Source organism: Eleutherodactylus coqui, chromosome 10, assembly GCF_035609145.1.
Source record: "Eleutherodactylus coqui strain aEleCoq1 chromosome 10, aEleCoq1.hap1, whole genome shotgun sequence".
Classification (NCBI taxonomy): Eukaryota; Metazoa; Chordata; class Amphibia; order Anura; family Eleutherodactylidae; genus Eleutherodactylus; species Eleutherodactylus coqui.
In genome coordinates this window covers 76,102,147-76,117,904 of record NC_089846.1, presented here as the reverse complement: position 1 = coordinate 76,117,904, position 15,758 = coordinate 76,102,147, and the positions used below count along the sequence as shown (strand labels likewise).

Genomic DNA, 15,758 nt, shown 5'->3' with positions numbered 1-15,758 from the left:
TACAGCGAGCACACAGCAGATACATTAGTACAGCGAGCACACAGCAGATACATTAGTACAGCGAGCACACAGCAGATACACCAGTAAGGCAAGCACACAGCAGATACACCAGTAAGGCAAGCACACAGCAGATACACCAGTAAGGCGAGCACACAGCAGATACACCAGTACGGCGAGCACACAGCAGAAAGACCAGTACAGCGAGCACACAGCAGAAAGACCAGTACAGCGAGTACACAGCAGAAAGACCAGTACAGCGAGCAAACAGCAGATACATTAGTACAGCAAGCACACAGCAGATACATTAGTACAGCAAGCACACAGCCGATACATTAGTACAGCAAGCACACAGCAGATACATTAGTACAGCAAGCACACAGCAGATACACCAGTACAGCAAGCACACAGCGGATACACAGGTACAGCAAGCACCCAGCAGATACACCAGTAAAGTGAGCACACAGCAGGTACACCAGTACAGCAAGCATACAGTGGATACAGCAGATACACCAGTACAGCGAGCACACAGCGGATACACGGGTACAGCGAGCACCCAGCAGTTACACCAGTACAGCAAGCACACAGCAGGTAAACCAGTACAGCGAGCACACAGCAGATACACCAGTAAAGCGAGCACACGACAGATACGCCAGTACAGGGAGAACACGGCAGATACACCAGTACAGCGAGCACACAGCAGATACAGCAGTACAGCGAGCACACGGCAGATACACATGTACACTGAGCACACGGCAGATACACTAGTATAGTGAGCACACGGCAGATACACCAGTACAGTGAGCACACGGCAGATACACCAGTACAGTGAGCACACGGCAGATACACCAGTACAGGGAGCACACGACAGATACACCAGTACAGTGAGCACACGGCAGATACACCAGTACAGCGAGCACACGGCAGATACACCAGTACAGCGAGCACACGGCAGATACACCAGTACAGCGAGCACACGGCATATACACCAGTACAGCGAGCACACGGCAGATACACCAGTACAGCGAGCACACGGCAGATACACCAGTACAGCGAGCACACGGCAGATACACCAGTACAGCGAGTACACGGCAGATACACCAGTACAGCGAGTACACGGCAGATACACCAGTAGAGCGAGTACACGGCAGATACACCAGTAGAGCGAGTACACGGCAGATACACCAGTAGAGCGAGTACACGGCAGATACACTAGTACAGTGAGCACACGGCAGATACACCAGTAGAGCGAGTACACGGCAGATACACTAGTACAGTGAGCACACAGCAGACACATCAGTACAGCGAGCACACAGCAGATACACCACTACAGCGAGCACACACAAGATACATCAGTTCAGCGAGCACACAGCAGACACATCAGTACAGCGAGCACACAGCAGATAGATCAGTACAGCGAGCACACAGCAGATACATTAGTACAGCGAGCACACAGCAGATACACCAGTAAGGCGAGCACACAGCAGATACACCAGTAAGGCGAGCACACAGCAGATACACCAGTAAGGCGAGCACACAGCAGATACACCAGTACAGCAAGCACACCGTGGATACAGCAGATACACCTGTACAGTGAGCACATGGCAGATACACCAGTACAGCGAGCACACAGCAGATACACAAGTATAGCGAGCACACAGCAGATACACAAGTATAGCGAGCACACAGCAGATACACAAGTATAGCGAGCACACAGCAGATACACAAGTATAGCGAGCACACAGCAGATACACAAGTATAGCGAGCACACAGCAGATACACAGGTAGAGCAAGCACACAGCAGATACACAGGTAGAGCAAGCACACAGCAGATACACAGGTAGAGCAAGCACACAGCGCATACAGCAGATACACTGGTACAGCGAGCACACACAAGATATATCAGTACAGCGAGCACACAGCAGATACACCACTACAGCGAGAACACACAAGATACATCAGTACAGCGAGCACACAGCAGATACATCAGTACAGCGTGCACACAGCAGATACATCAGTACAGCGAGCACACAGCAGATACATCAGTACAGCGAGCACACAGCAGATACATCAGTACAGCGAGCACACAGCAGATACATCAGTACAGCGAGCACACAGCAGATACATCAGTACAGCGAGCACACAGCAGATACATTAGTACAGCGAGCACACAGCAGATACATTAGTACAGCGAGCACACAGCAGATACACCAGTAAGGCAAGCACACAGCAGATACACCAGTAAGGCAAGCACACAGCAGATACACCAGTAAGGCGAGCACACAGCAGATACACCAGTACGGCGAGCACACAGCAGAAAGACCAGTACAGCGAGCACACAGCAGAAAGACCAGTACAGCGAGTACACAGCAGAAAGACCAGTACAGCGAGCAAACAGCAGATACATTAGTACAGCAAGCACACAGCAGATACATTAGTACAGCAAGCACACAGCCGATACATTAGTACAGCAAGCACACAGCAGATACATTAGTACAGCAAGCACACAGCAGATACACCAGTACAGCAAGCACACAGCGGATACACAGGTACAGCAAGCACCCAGCAGATACACCAGTAAAGTGAGCACACAGCAGGTACACCAGTACAGCAAGCATACAGTGGATACAGCAGATACACCAGTACAGCGAGCACACAGCGGATACACGGGTACAGCGAGCACCCAGCAGTTACACCAGTACAGCAAGCACACAGCAGGTAAACCAGTACAGCGAGCACACAGCAGATACACCAGTAAAGCGAGCACACGACAGATACGCCAGTACAGGGAGAACACGGCAGATACACCAGTACAGCGAGCACACAGCAGATACAGCAGTACAGCGAGCACACGGCAGATACACATGTACACTGAGCACACGGCAGATACACTAGTATAGTGAGCACACGGCAGATACACCAGTACAGTGAGCACACGGCAGATACACCAGTACAGTGAGCACACGGCAGATACACCAGTACAGGGAGCACACGACAGATACACCAGTACAGTGAGCACACGGCAGATACACCAGTACAGCGAGCACACGGCAGATACACCAGTACAGCGAGCACACGGCAGATACACCAGTACAGCGAGCACACGGCAGATACACCAGTACAGCGAGCACACGGCAGATACACCAGTACAGCGAGCACACGGCAGATACACCAGTACAGCGAGCACACGGCAGATACACCAGTACAGCGAGTACACGGCAGATACACCAGTACAGCGAGTACACGGCAGATACACCAGTAGAGCGAGTACACGGCAGATACACCAGTAGAGCGAGTACACGGCAGATACACCAGTAGAGCGAGTACACGGCAGATACACTAGTACAGTGAGCACACGGCAGATACACCAGTAGAGCGAGTACACGGCAGATACACTAGTACAGTGAGCACACAGCAGATATACCAGTAGAGCGATTACACGGCAGAAACACTAGTACAGTGAGAACACGGCAGATACACCAGCACAGCGAGCATCCAGCGGATACACCAGCACAGCGAGCATCCAGCGGATACACCAGTACAACGAGCACATAGCGGATACAATAGAACAGCTTGCATATATGGATTACTCATATACTCAGAGCACACTACATACACAGTATATGTTAGTCGAGGTGTTGCGGTCCTGCTATAATAGGCTGCTTACCTGCTCCACACCATGAAGCCTCACACGTAAGTGGAGTCATGGAAGAGCAGAGACCAAGGTACACCTTGGCTGGTCATTGGGATTAGGATAAGAAGTTGTCAGAAGAATTACTTTTGCATCTTGCTCCTTGTTCCCATGGAAACATTTTAACAGGAACTTTTTGATACAAATTTATAAAACGGGGAGGTTGCAATCACATTAACCCCTTCACTGATTATTGATTACAGTGGATGAAAGAGAATATGAAGAGCCGAGAGGAGGAACACAAATTACATTTCTGCTCTTCACAATAAATCCTAAGTCTCAACATGGTCATGCGATATGCAAATTAGCTGTAACTGGTCAAATGGGCATTTCATTTGTAGGACTTGTCCAGCCTCTCTTCTGTTCTATCATCTTAAAACATGCCCCTTGGCTCCTAACTGAATTCTCCCTTGAACTGGAGCCACTGAGCTTCCCTCTCACTGCGCATGCATCGCACTCCCACAATTAGTGCGTTGGCCATCCTTGCTTGCTGACAGATACTGCGACTCACCTTTATATTTCAGGGAAGCCGCATGCGAGTGAGGTCAGCAAGCAAGATGGCGGAAGTGTCTCATGTGGAGTGAGTGGGAAGAGCGCCTCTCCATGGGAGGTGGAGGCATCCACAAGAGGCATGTGTAGAGACAGTGGGGTGGAAGACAGCTTGGACTAATTCTACAAATGAAACGCATATCTGACCAGTTACAGGTAATTTGCAGACCGCATGCGTGGTACGCAGACAGTGGTTTCGAGGATTGCAGTCATTGTGAAGAGAAGAAGTGTTACAGTCAGAGTGGTTTGCAGTGCCCACATCTTTGGGCAGGACGGCTTCAGGAGGCTACCTTGAGGTGACAGATGTCCTATTTAAAGAAGACATCTATCATGAGAGGAAAGATCATCAGGAGAAGCCATCAACTCAATGTACAGAAATCAGGAAGGATGGAGCCTTCCAAGCCCAGGAGTCAGACACATTCTGGAATAGCTGACATGCAGTGCAAGGACCGCAGTCCCAAATTTCAGGACCATGAATCTATCCCCACCCTTCGCTGAATGAAGTTTAGCAGATTACATATATCATGCCAGGGGATGCGAATTAGTGGGCAGAGGAGGGAGGTAAAGCATCCGATGATCTGTACAGTCGGCCCATAGGGAGGAGGACAATGAGGAACAGAGGATGAGGAAGATGAGTAATAGGAGGAATGAAAGAGAGAGATAGAAAAGTGAGTGGGAGGACGAGAACTAAAGAGAGGAGCTGAATGAAGCAAGATATAGCAAGAGAGGGGAGGGAGAGACCGAGTCAAGAATTGTGCAAGCGTATCCGTGTGTATGCAGTATATGAATGTACATATGTACTGCATGTGTGTGCATCAGTATATGTGCAGGTTAGCGTGTATACATGTACAGCAGTGTACAGTACTGTGTATGCCTATGTGTGTACATGGTATACAAGTATGTGAATGTATGATGATATATGCATACATAAGTGTATGTACATCTGTGTGCGGTATGTATGTACACCAGTGTGTGTATGTACTTACATCTGTGTGGGCACATTGCATGCATTTATTTGTGTGTGCACTATACATTTTAGTACTTTGTGAATCTGTATGTGTACATGTAACTGTACATGTGTCTGCATATGTTTATTTACATGTATTAATATATATCAATATGCCTTAACATTATTGTCTTGTTAGAATGGCACTGATCGGGGATGGGATATATCAGGCAGCAGAGTTATCAGTCAGTTCTTGAAGTTGATATGTTGGAAGCAGGAAAAACTGGCAAATGTGAGGATCTGACAAGGACCTAAAAGTGATGTGCAGACGACGGGGTCAGAGCATCACCAAAACTGAATAATCCCAGAGGACAGACACAGGTATTGGATGATTTAGTGATCCTGCACTGAGCAGGGGGACCCGATGACCCCGGAGGTCCCCTCCAACTCTACCAGTCAACGACTCCAGGACTCTGCGGCCGGGGGCTCCCGGTAAGTAGTGGACAGTACCCACCAAATGTGGTGCAAGGAAGGCCATCTGGCGACTAGTAGCAGGGTCAGAGGCACATTGATGTGTGTGTGTGGGGAGTGACGGTTCCTGCGGGCGATGATAGAAAGATCACAGCGGGCATCGCAGCTGGACCTGGAGCAATGAAAGAAGAGGGCCTGGTCTGATATATCCCATCTTCTTTCACATCATACACCAGTAGGCTGATGGCTGAACATACGTGTAGATGGATCCATCTTTCTGTATGTTTCTACATGGAATGAACACATGTATTATATGAAGACAGAGGAGGGCATTTGTCTAAGTGACTGGGATGAGGGTGCCGCGGGGTGCTCGCCACCCGCAGCCCCCCGGGGATAGACCAGGAATCTCCCACCTCTCTGACAGCCTATTTAATAATTAGCTGTAATTAGACTGCAGCAGGGGAAGAGACGGAGGTGTGTGGGAGCAAGAGAAGGACAGAGAGATGAGGCCACACATCGATCTGTTCATTAGACCCTTATTTTGGGATCTTCAGTCTGTACATCTGCTCTTCATTCTTCTCTCATTCCATCTGTCTCGAGTACAATCACAGGCTGCTCGCACAGCCCGGCGCTGGAAGCACTCCGATTCCTCCTCTCCGTATCCTAGTGATCACACATACTGTAATACCACCAGCATTCTGCTGGGACTTGTAGTGCTACAGCAGCTGGTGGGGCTAATCCACAACAGAGCTGGACTGGAAAGTGTTGGGTCTATAAAGCAAGAATAACACAAGTCTGCAGCTCTATTCAACGCGATCAGGATGGATGGATGGATGGATGGATGGATGGAAGGAAGGATGGATAGAAGGAAGGAAAGATACATAGGTGATAGATAGATGGATGGATGGAAGGAAGGAAGGATGGATGGAAGGATGCCATATCTCTGGCGGGCGCTCCTCCTGCAGTGTACAGCATTAATGTTTCCGCTGACACATAATATCATGTTTTCAGTAGCTTATGGGAGATAATGGAGCACAAATCTGAAGTTTAGCCTAGGGCCGGGTGAGGTTTGCACCCGCATTGTGCCTCTGTTAAGTTACACTGACTTCATGTGACAGCGTGCGGCACTTACATTACTCGCTGGCTGGAAATGTTTTTGCCCGGCTGTGGATGGCAAAATTATTATCCTGTAGCCAAATTGTGCAATTACTTTATGTGTTGGCATCCTCCTGCAATCCCACCACTACTGAGCCCCCGAAGAGAGAAACCCAGAGTAGAGCAGGGCGGGCACAAGAGTCCTGGCTTCTGAGAGTTATTGGGGGCTCATCATTCATGGAGTATAGGCTGTACCGGGGGGCTGCACACTCCTGCCTGGTTGCTGCTGACAGGACATGTGACTGTTGCAGCAGCCAATCACTGGTCAGAGCAGTGATCTTCTATTGCCAATGATTGGCTGCAGCAGTCACATGTCCTCATCCGCAGCAAACAGTAAGGACAGAGTGGTTGTGAAGCAATTTTAGGTAGTTAAAAAAAACCTTTAAAAACAGCCTGCCTAGTTGCAGAATGTTTCCATTCACTGAAGAGCAAACAGAGATCTTCAACATACCAAAGAAATGAAAAATAAAGCCAATTACAAAATTGTCATACCCCCTTTAAATAAGGATTTAAAGGGGGGGTTGATAAGTCAGTAATCCTGCCTGCGGCTCACATGGGTATTATACATTGCCCTCTTTGGATGGCGCTGCTTCAGCAGCCTCAGATTATTTCCAGGGTCTCTGTTCTGCTGAGCAGGTGCATCCAAGCACACACGGCCGTCCCAACGGACCCCGGAGAAAGACCATCATCAAAATTTAATTGACCCTTTTTTCGCATGTTAAAGAGAAATTCTAGAAGGTCCCGTAGAGCGCAGCCCCTGGTGCCAACGTGCACTTCACCTGACACACAGGATAAAGGGATGCCGGATAAAACCCTGAAGGGGCCGCCTTGCTCCACCTAGGAATATCTCATTATTTGGAGTTTGCTGTTGAAGTGATCCCTATCCCTAGTTTGCTGTGATTGCTCCCATTGACCTTAATGCAAACCTCAGACCAGAAAGGAAAATGCAGATGAAAACCACATCGGAAGCATTTCCTAAAATGGCTTTAACCCCCTTATGTAAGTTATATACATTTTTAGGTTTTAACACTTTTGCACAAGAAAAATCCTTTTTCACATTGCCGCATTCAAAAGTCCCGTAGTTTTCTTCTCTTTTCATGGACAGAGCTCTGTGGGGGCTAGTTTTTTTCGTGAAGTGTCATAGTTTGTACTGGTACCATTTTAAGGTACACATGGCTTTTTGGGTCACTCCTATTCCTTCTTTTTGGGAGGTGGAGTAAACAAAAGAAGCATTTTCGCAGTTTTTTAGCTTTCTTTTTTTACTGCGTTAGCCGCGCAGGATAAAAGTGTGTTCAATTTATTGTACAAGTCACTACAGATGCGACGTTGTGGGTCTTTTTCCTTTTTTTAAGGAAAAGTGCGAATGAAAGGGGTTTTTTATACTATGTTTTACATTTTTTATGTCCTTATAGGGGACTTGAACCTTGAGATACTATGATCTCATAATGCATTGCAGTACCTCTGTACTGCAATGCATTTTTGCTAATCGTAGCCATCACAGGCCATGGTAGACCCAGACATCATTATCTGGCATTTGTTTGCCATGGCAACCAATCAGCATTATACAATGACATTGTGGGGGTTTAATGATGTCAAAGATCAATATGTGCGATTGCCCCATGTAACATTGATTGCCCCATGTAAGGGACCGTTCACACAGGCCAGAATTAAGATGCAGGACACCGCCAAATCCTCAGCTGTGGAACGCCACAGCAAAATCTGCAGGTCTAACTGTGCATATTAATGCAGAATTGCAGACAGCTTTTCAGCCATTCTCAATTTTGCACCAAAGTCCACAGTGAGGAGGAGACTGAATGGAGCGCTGGTTTTACAAGGGCACTGGCGCTCCATCCATTTGGACTGTGGAGATACTTGAGCGCTTGCCAGTCGACTATTTCTGCCAGCCCCATTGAAAAGAATGGAGCGCCGACCGCATACGTTCAGCCAGCGCTCTGTGTGACGTCACTGCGGTGGAATAAGCGTCCCTGCAGTGATGAGAAGAAGGAGACCAATGGACCCCCATTCTGAGGAGCAGTGGGGGTCTCCATGGTGGGTAGGGGATAATTCTCGTACAACCCCTTTAACCTATCAGCTGTGTGCTAGACCTCTACTGCATGTATGAGGATAATCATACATGGATCATATACCATAACTAAATTCCAGACATCGATAAGAATCCACCTGCCCATACAGATCCATGCGTTGTCCGTAGGGGTGGTGGTGAAGGCCAATATACTTTACATCCAGAGGCTGAAAACCTCTCCCAAATAAGTCCAACCGACAAAGGAGCAGGGCGTTACAATGTGTCAGAAATCTACATCAGCTCCTTACGTAAGTGCAGTTCATTACAGTGACTCCACACTGCCCCCTGGTGTCCAATAATTTGATAGCACTGATTCAATTTGACGCACGCAAGGTTATTTCTACGGTTCGTTGTTATTCTAGGTTAGTTGAGTATTCTGTTCCCATCCATCTTACATGTATCAGCTTGTATCATCAGAGTATCTGTGTATCTTCCCGCTATCTGCATGTGAGAAGCTGCTTCAATAATACATCACCACATCTCGCTGCTATCGGGACCTTTCATCGACGCCTGTCCTTATACCACACTGCTTTGTATCATCATGTTAGGACAATTGTTATATGAGACACATACTAAATGTCCCCTTTATTAGAGCCCCCACTCCTTTATTAGAGCCTCCGGCCCTCTCACGACTGGCGCGTCCCTGCATGGACATTCTCCCCGTGACCCCGGAGTGCAGCATAAAATCACGGGACAAGTTTTCCGCAGATCAGTTTCAGTGTGAATCCACATTAGATGGTAAAATCCAGCGATCTGAACGACTTCCAGCAAGGCCGGTCAGTGCTGGACTAGCTGGGGTCTCACTGACAACCGTGGGGGAAGGGGTTCTTGTGTAACGGATTGGAGAGTATACAGAGAATGGCGCGATTAAGGAAAACATCCAGTAAATGGACATACTGTTGGAGTAAGCAACATGTTGCTGATAGGGGTCGGGGGGGATGTCAGGAACACGCGCTGCACAACCAAACAGGCTGCAACCTAATACAATGATGGTGCTCCAACTAACATGTCCAAATACACCATCCGTTGTTCTTTAGGATCCTTCAGCATGTAATTGTTGGGACGAGAAAATAAGCAAATGCGTAAGTAAGTCGTTTGCTTTGGAATGACGTCCGTTTACACACACAGATAACAGTTTGCCCATTTTGTCCATTATTGGTTTGTCAGGGAAATCTGGACTTGCTTGGGAAAGATTTTTGAATGACTAAACAATCGCCTTTTCCACAGAACAACTGGCAAATGACAAACAATGATTTTTATGAACGGCGAATAAAAAGGGAACTAATTATTGTTCATCGCTCAGTCTTTGGCAGTGCTCACACTGAACGGTTAATATTCATTTTCGCATTATTTAAACTGTGTCTAAAACAAACAGAAAGACGAGACTCCAGCAGGCAAAAAAACCACAAAACTTGTATCACTGAGCAGCTGAGAAACATCTCCTGGTCAGACAGATCCAGATTTCTGTTCCTGATGGGGGGGTCAGAATTTGCCACAAGCAGCACGAATCACTGATCCCTTCCTGTCAGCCGGTCAGAACATGTCAGCACCGCCATCTAATCTGCAGGGACAAACAAGAAACTTCCTGTCCACAGGGGCCGATATTCCTACAGAACGACTTCATCACCGAGTGGGGTCGACAACATGACTATTTACTGTGAATCTGAAGGCCAAAGGAGCCCAACGCTACTAGATTGGGGTAATAAAGGGGCTGCTAAAGTATAAAATATCTTTGTATTTCTACATCATCTATATACCTGCTTATGTCAGTGCTTAGAGGGGTATTCCGATCTTACAAAGTAAGTGATAGGATATACTATCACTTTCTGATTCATGGGGGTCCGACCTCTGGGACCTCACAAATCTTCAGTATGAGGGGGCCGCAGTGACTGTGCTGGGTAAAATAGCGAAAGGGCAGCAGGGACTTATCTAGTTACCTCCAAAGAGCAGCGGAACTACATGACGTAAAGCAATATGGTAGAGAACAGCACAAGGGGTCTATGTATTTGTACAGATATACATGTGGCACTGATCAGTCACATGGTCAGGAGCAAAAGAACAAACTGCTACATTAAAGAAAGGAGCAACTGTGAGGTTGCATTCACGTGTCAAAAAATGTGCACGGTGGAATCTGATTCAAAGAACGCGTGATTCCAAGATTATAAAAGGCTTAATGTAACCCTATTATGACACTTGAGCATTGTACATCCTTACTACCATGCTCAGCCCCCAAAGTTCTCATGCTATAGTATCATTAACATTCGCCAGTGTCCATGGTGGGATAATCTGCCGACTCCGTGGCTCAGTGAATGAGTAAGCTGATTATACAACTAGAATATGCATAATATAATACACCATCCCACCTCATGGATCAATATAACATAGCAGTCATATGTCACCACATTTGCATGTTACATATGAGGACAAGTAACAGAGGATTGTCAGTACCGTGTTCGTCAGGGTGCTTCCCCTCCACGGGGACGCTGACTGTGCGCCTCAAAAATTTAGTTCTGGTAGGATCGCTTCTCCTCTCGCGTATTAACAGCGGGTGAACCTAAAATACAAGAAATATATTATGGAGGATATAAATGCACTAATGGCAATAATCCTAAGAAATAGTATTAAAATAGAAAACAAAATAATTGCACAGGATTATAGAAAAGAAGAGATACACAAGTATTAAAGGGACACTGCTTGCAAACTGAAACACTGTGTCATGACTAGTGCAGATCCTCAGGGGCGGAGCAGGACACAGAGATGTAGGGAACACCAAGGGGAGAATGCCATTGTCATGCTCCACCCTCCCAGGCCAGGCAACCTATGTCCATAAGGCCTATTAAGGCATACGGATGTCATTGAGCGGGGCCTATATGCTAGACCAGCTAGAACATTTACAGGAACCTCTCATCCTGCAGGACTCAAGCTGTCCAGTATTGAATAGACAACCATTCATTTGTAGGGCCTACATGAAATGATACATTTCCCTGTAGCATAGCAGGTTGCCAACGGGTTTGCTGTGGCTGGCAGGAGCCTAATGAAGGCCAATCCCCAAGCCTGCCTTCTTAGCTTATCAGTTTTAGAATGAAAGGCATAATTCATTGCAATAAAAAGTATTGCAGTATATTATTTCAGCGATCACACAATTGCAAAGTCCCCCAGTGGAGCACAAAAATGTTATATAAAGAGTTAACAAAAGAAAAGAAAAAAAAAACAGAAAAACTGCAAAAAAAAATTTTCTATTAAAAAATAATTTATGTAAAGAAATATGAATCAATAGAAAGTAAAGATGACCGGTATCATTCATAGTGTCAAATCCAAAGAAAATAACATGTATTTTATGTTGCTAGATAAATGTGATAACAAACAAAAAGCACTAAAACACAATGCTAAGACTGCTGCTTTTGTTGATCCTACCAACCAAAACCAAGGAATAGAAAGTGATCAAAAAGTTGCATGTATGTTTTTATGAACCCCAAAATTAAACCACTGAAAACTACACTTCTTTCTCCCAAATCTATGCCCTCACTCAGGTTTATCAACAGAAGGTATGACTCTCAGTATATGGTGACACAACAGCAAATGATTTACTACAGGTGCACAAAAATATATTTTTTAAATCATACAAATTTAGTAAAGCCGTAATCTTTCTGGCCCACAGAATAAAGTTAACGTCACTAATTATGCACACTGAATGTCGTGGGACTGAAATCCAAAACACAAACATCTACCACAAGAAGTATATATACTTTTTCAATACATTATATATATCCCAGGAGTAGGGTCATTAAGAAATACAGTTCATCCAGCAAAAACAGTTGCCATCCATGCACCATTTCAAGAGACATTATTTTTTAATTTTTCCATTCGCGCAGCTGTTTGGCAGCTAGTTTTATACACTACGAAATTTATTTCTTAATTATAACTACTACAATACTGCCCCTATGTACAAGGATATAACGGTACTGGTGTATCTCGTCGACACCGGAAGTGGTGGGTGTCGAAAAGGGCAAGGAGCCAGGTGACGCCCCCTGCTCCTGATTGGCTGCCCTGGTGGCTTTCCATCCTTGGGCTCGCAGGTCTGGGCAGTCACCACTCTGGTCTCCCTTTTCTCTCCCATGTTGGCTGTCACTCAGCATTCCGGTCTTCGAAGGTCCTGGCACTCAGCAGTGTGATCTCCCATCTCACTCCCGTCCTCGGTCGTCCTGTAGGGTGTTGGCTGCACTGCTCCTGTCATCCTCATGTGGATGAAGCAGTGGGCACTTTCTGCCGCGGCATCGGTAAGAGCTGGGCAAGGGGGGGGGGGGTCATCCAGCACTGCTGATAGCTGCTGCAGCCTTCTGGCCATGAAAGGGTGGACACTCTCTGCACGGCCCCAGTAACACGTGGCTGCAGTGGGGCTGGTGTTGGGGGGAGCGGGAGTGGGGTGTGTTAGGCAGGCAGCAATGTCCTCGTAGCGTGGAGAAATTATTTTTGTTGCAATGGAGGGATAGGGTTAGTATCTTCCATTTAACATTGAAGTATTTACAGCTAATAATTTAAGCCTAACACTGAAACTAACACTAACCCTCCTGCTCAGGAATAAGTAAATCCCAGCGCTGCTAGGACCTTGCTGCAGGCAATCAATAAGAACCTTTGGGGACATATCCTAGCCCTTAGCTGTCACTCTAAGTCTCCACCCATTATTGTGGTTGAGACATAATACAATAGTACCGAATATAACTACTATAATACTGTTCCCTATGTACAAGAACATAACTACTATAATACTGCCTCCTATGTACAAGAATATAACTACTATAATACTGCCTCCTATGTACAAGAATATAACTACTATAATACTGCTACCTATGTACAAGAATATAAGTAATAATACTATTCCTATGTACAAAAATATAGCTACTATAATTTCGCCCCCTATGTACAGGAATATAGCTACTATAATACTGCCCCCCATGTACAAGAATGTAACTACTACAACACTGCTCCTACGTACAGGAATATAGCTACTATAATACTGCCCCCCATGTACAAGAATGTAACTACTACAACACTGCTCCTGTGTACAAGAATATCACTACTATAATACTGCCTCCTGTGCACAGGAATATAACTACTATAATACTGTCCCCTATGTACAAGAACATAACTACTACAATACTGCCCCCTATGTGCAAGAATATAACTACTATAATACTGCCCCCTATGTACAAGAATATAACTACTATAATACTGCCTCCTATGTACAACAATAAAACTACTATAATACTGCCTCCTATGTAAAGGAATATAACTACTATAATACTGCCCCCTATGTACAAGAATATAACTACTATAATACTGCTCCCTATGTACAAGAATATAACTACTATAATACTGCCCCTATGTACAAGAACATAACTACTACAATACTGCCCCCTATGTACAAGAATATAACTATTATAATACTGTCCCCCATGTACAAGGATATAACTACTATAATACTGTCTCCTATATACAATATAACTACTATAATACTGCCTCCTATGTAAAGGAATATAACTACTACAATACTGCCCCCTATGTGCAAGAATATAACTACTATAATACTGCCCCCTATGTACAAGAATATAACTACTATAATACTGCCCCTATGTACAAGAACATAACTACTACAATACTGCCCCCTATGTGCAAGAATATAACTACTATAATACTGCCCCCTATGTACAAGAATATAACTACTATAATACTGCCTCCTATGTACAACAATAAAACTACTATAATACTGCCCCCTATGTACAAGAATATAACTACTACAATACTGCCCCCTATGTGCAAGAATATAACTACTATAATACTGTCCCCTATGTACAAGAACATAACTACTACAATACTGCCCCCTATGTACAAGAATATAACTATTATAATACTGTCCCCCATGTACAAGGATATAACTACTATAATACTGTCTCCTATATACAAGAATATAACTACTATAATACTGCCTCCTATGTAAAGGAATATAACTACTATAATACTGCCCCCTATGTACAAGAATATAACTACTATAATACTGCTCCCTATGTACAAGAATATAACTACTATATTACTGCCCCTATGTACAAGAATATAACTACCATAATACTGCCCTCTATTTACAAGAATATAACTACTATAATACTGTCTCCTATATACAAGAATATAACTACTATAATACTGCTCCCTACGTACAAGAATATAACTACTATATTACTGCCCCTATGTACAAGGATATAACTACTGTAATACTGCCACCTATGTATAAGAATATAACTAATATAATACTGCTCCTATGTATAAGAATATAACTACTGTAATACTGCCCCCTATGTACAAGAATGCAAATGTCGTACAGAAGTGCCCTCTCCCCTGTCGTTACTGGCACCCTGCAGGGGGCATATATAAGGGCTGGAGTTTGTTACAGCCAAGTGAGACCATGTAAATGGAGAAGAAGTGTCCCTTTCTGCAGGGAAGTCAGTCCCTGAGAGCTGCAGGAATGGTGTCAGACAGGTCCACCATGACGGTTAGTCTGCACACTACGCAAACTATGGCAAACGTTATGGACTGGGAGTTATTGTCATACTGGGACCGGAATGATCAGAGTTATGAAATTTGTTATAATGTGCAATATAGGGGCACAGGACACTTCGGGGTTAACAACCATAGAGAGATGCGAAAGGTACATGAGATGTCGGTTCACACCTACGAGTCTCCAATGAGGCGAAGCTCTGAAACTTAGGATGTACTTTGGCAGCTGCGGTGTGTTAAACCGCGAGGTAGTGATGCCGCAGACCCTGGAAAGGAAGATGTTTGAGGATGTGAGAAGCGTCCAAACACCCCGAGAGAGG

General features: G+C 45.3%; 1 protein-coding gene across 1 annotated transcript in view; it reads right to left on the bottom strand.

Annotated features, from left to right (window-relative positions):
* SYNGAP1 (synaptic Ras GTPase activating protein 1) overlaps positions 1–15,758 on the bottom strand; it is a 245,394-nt gene that overhangs the window by 150,769 nt on the left and 78,867 nt on the right. The window contains exon 3 of the mRNA XM_066581328.1: positions 11,341–11,446. Coding sequence (XP_066437425.1) covers positions 11,341–11,446 — 106 coding nt within the window. The remainder of the gene's footprint in view (positions 1–11,340; positions 11,447–15,758) is intronic.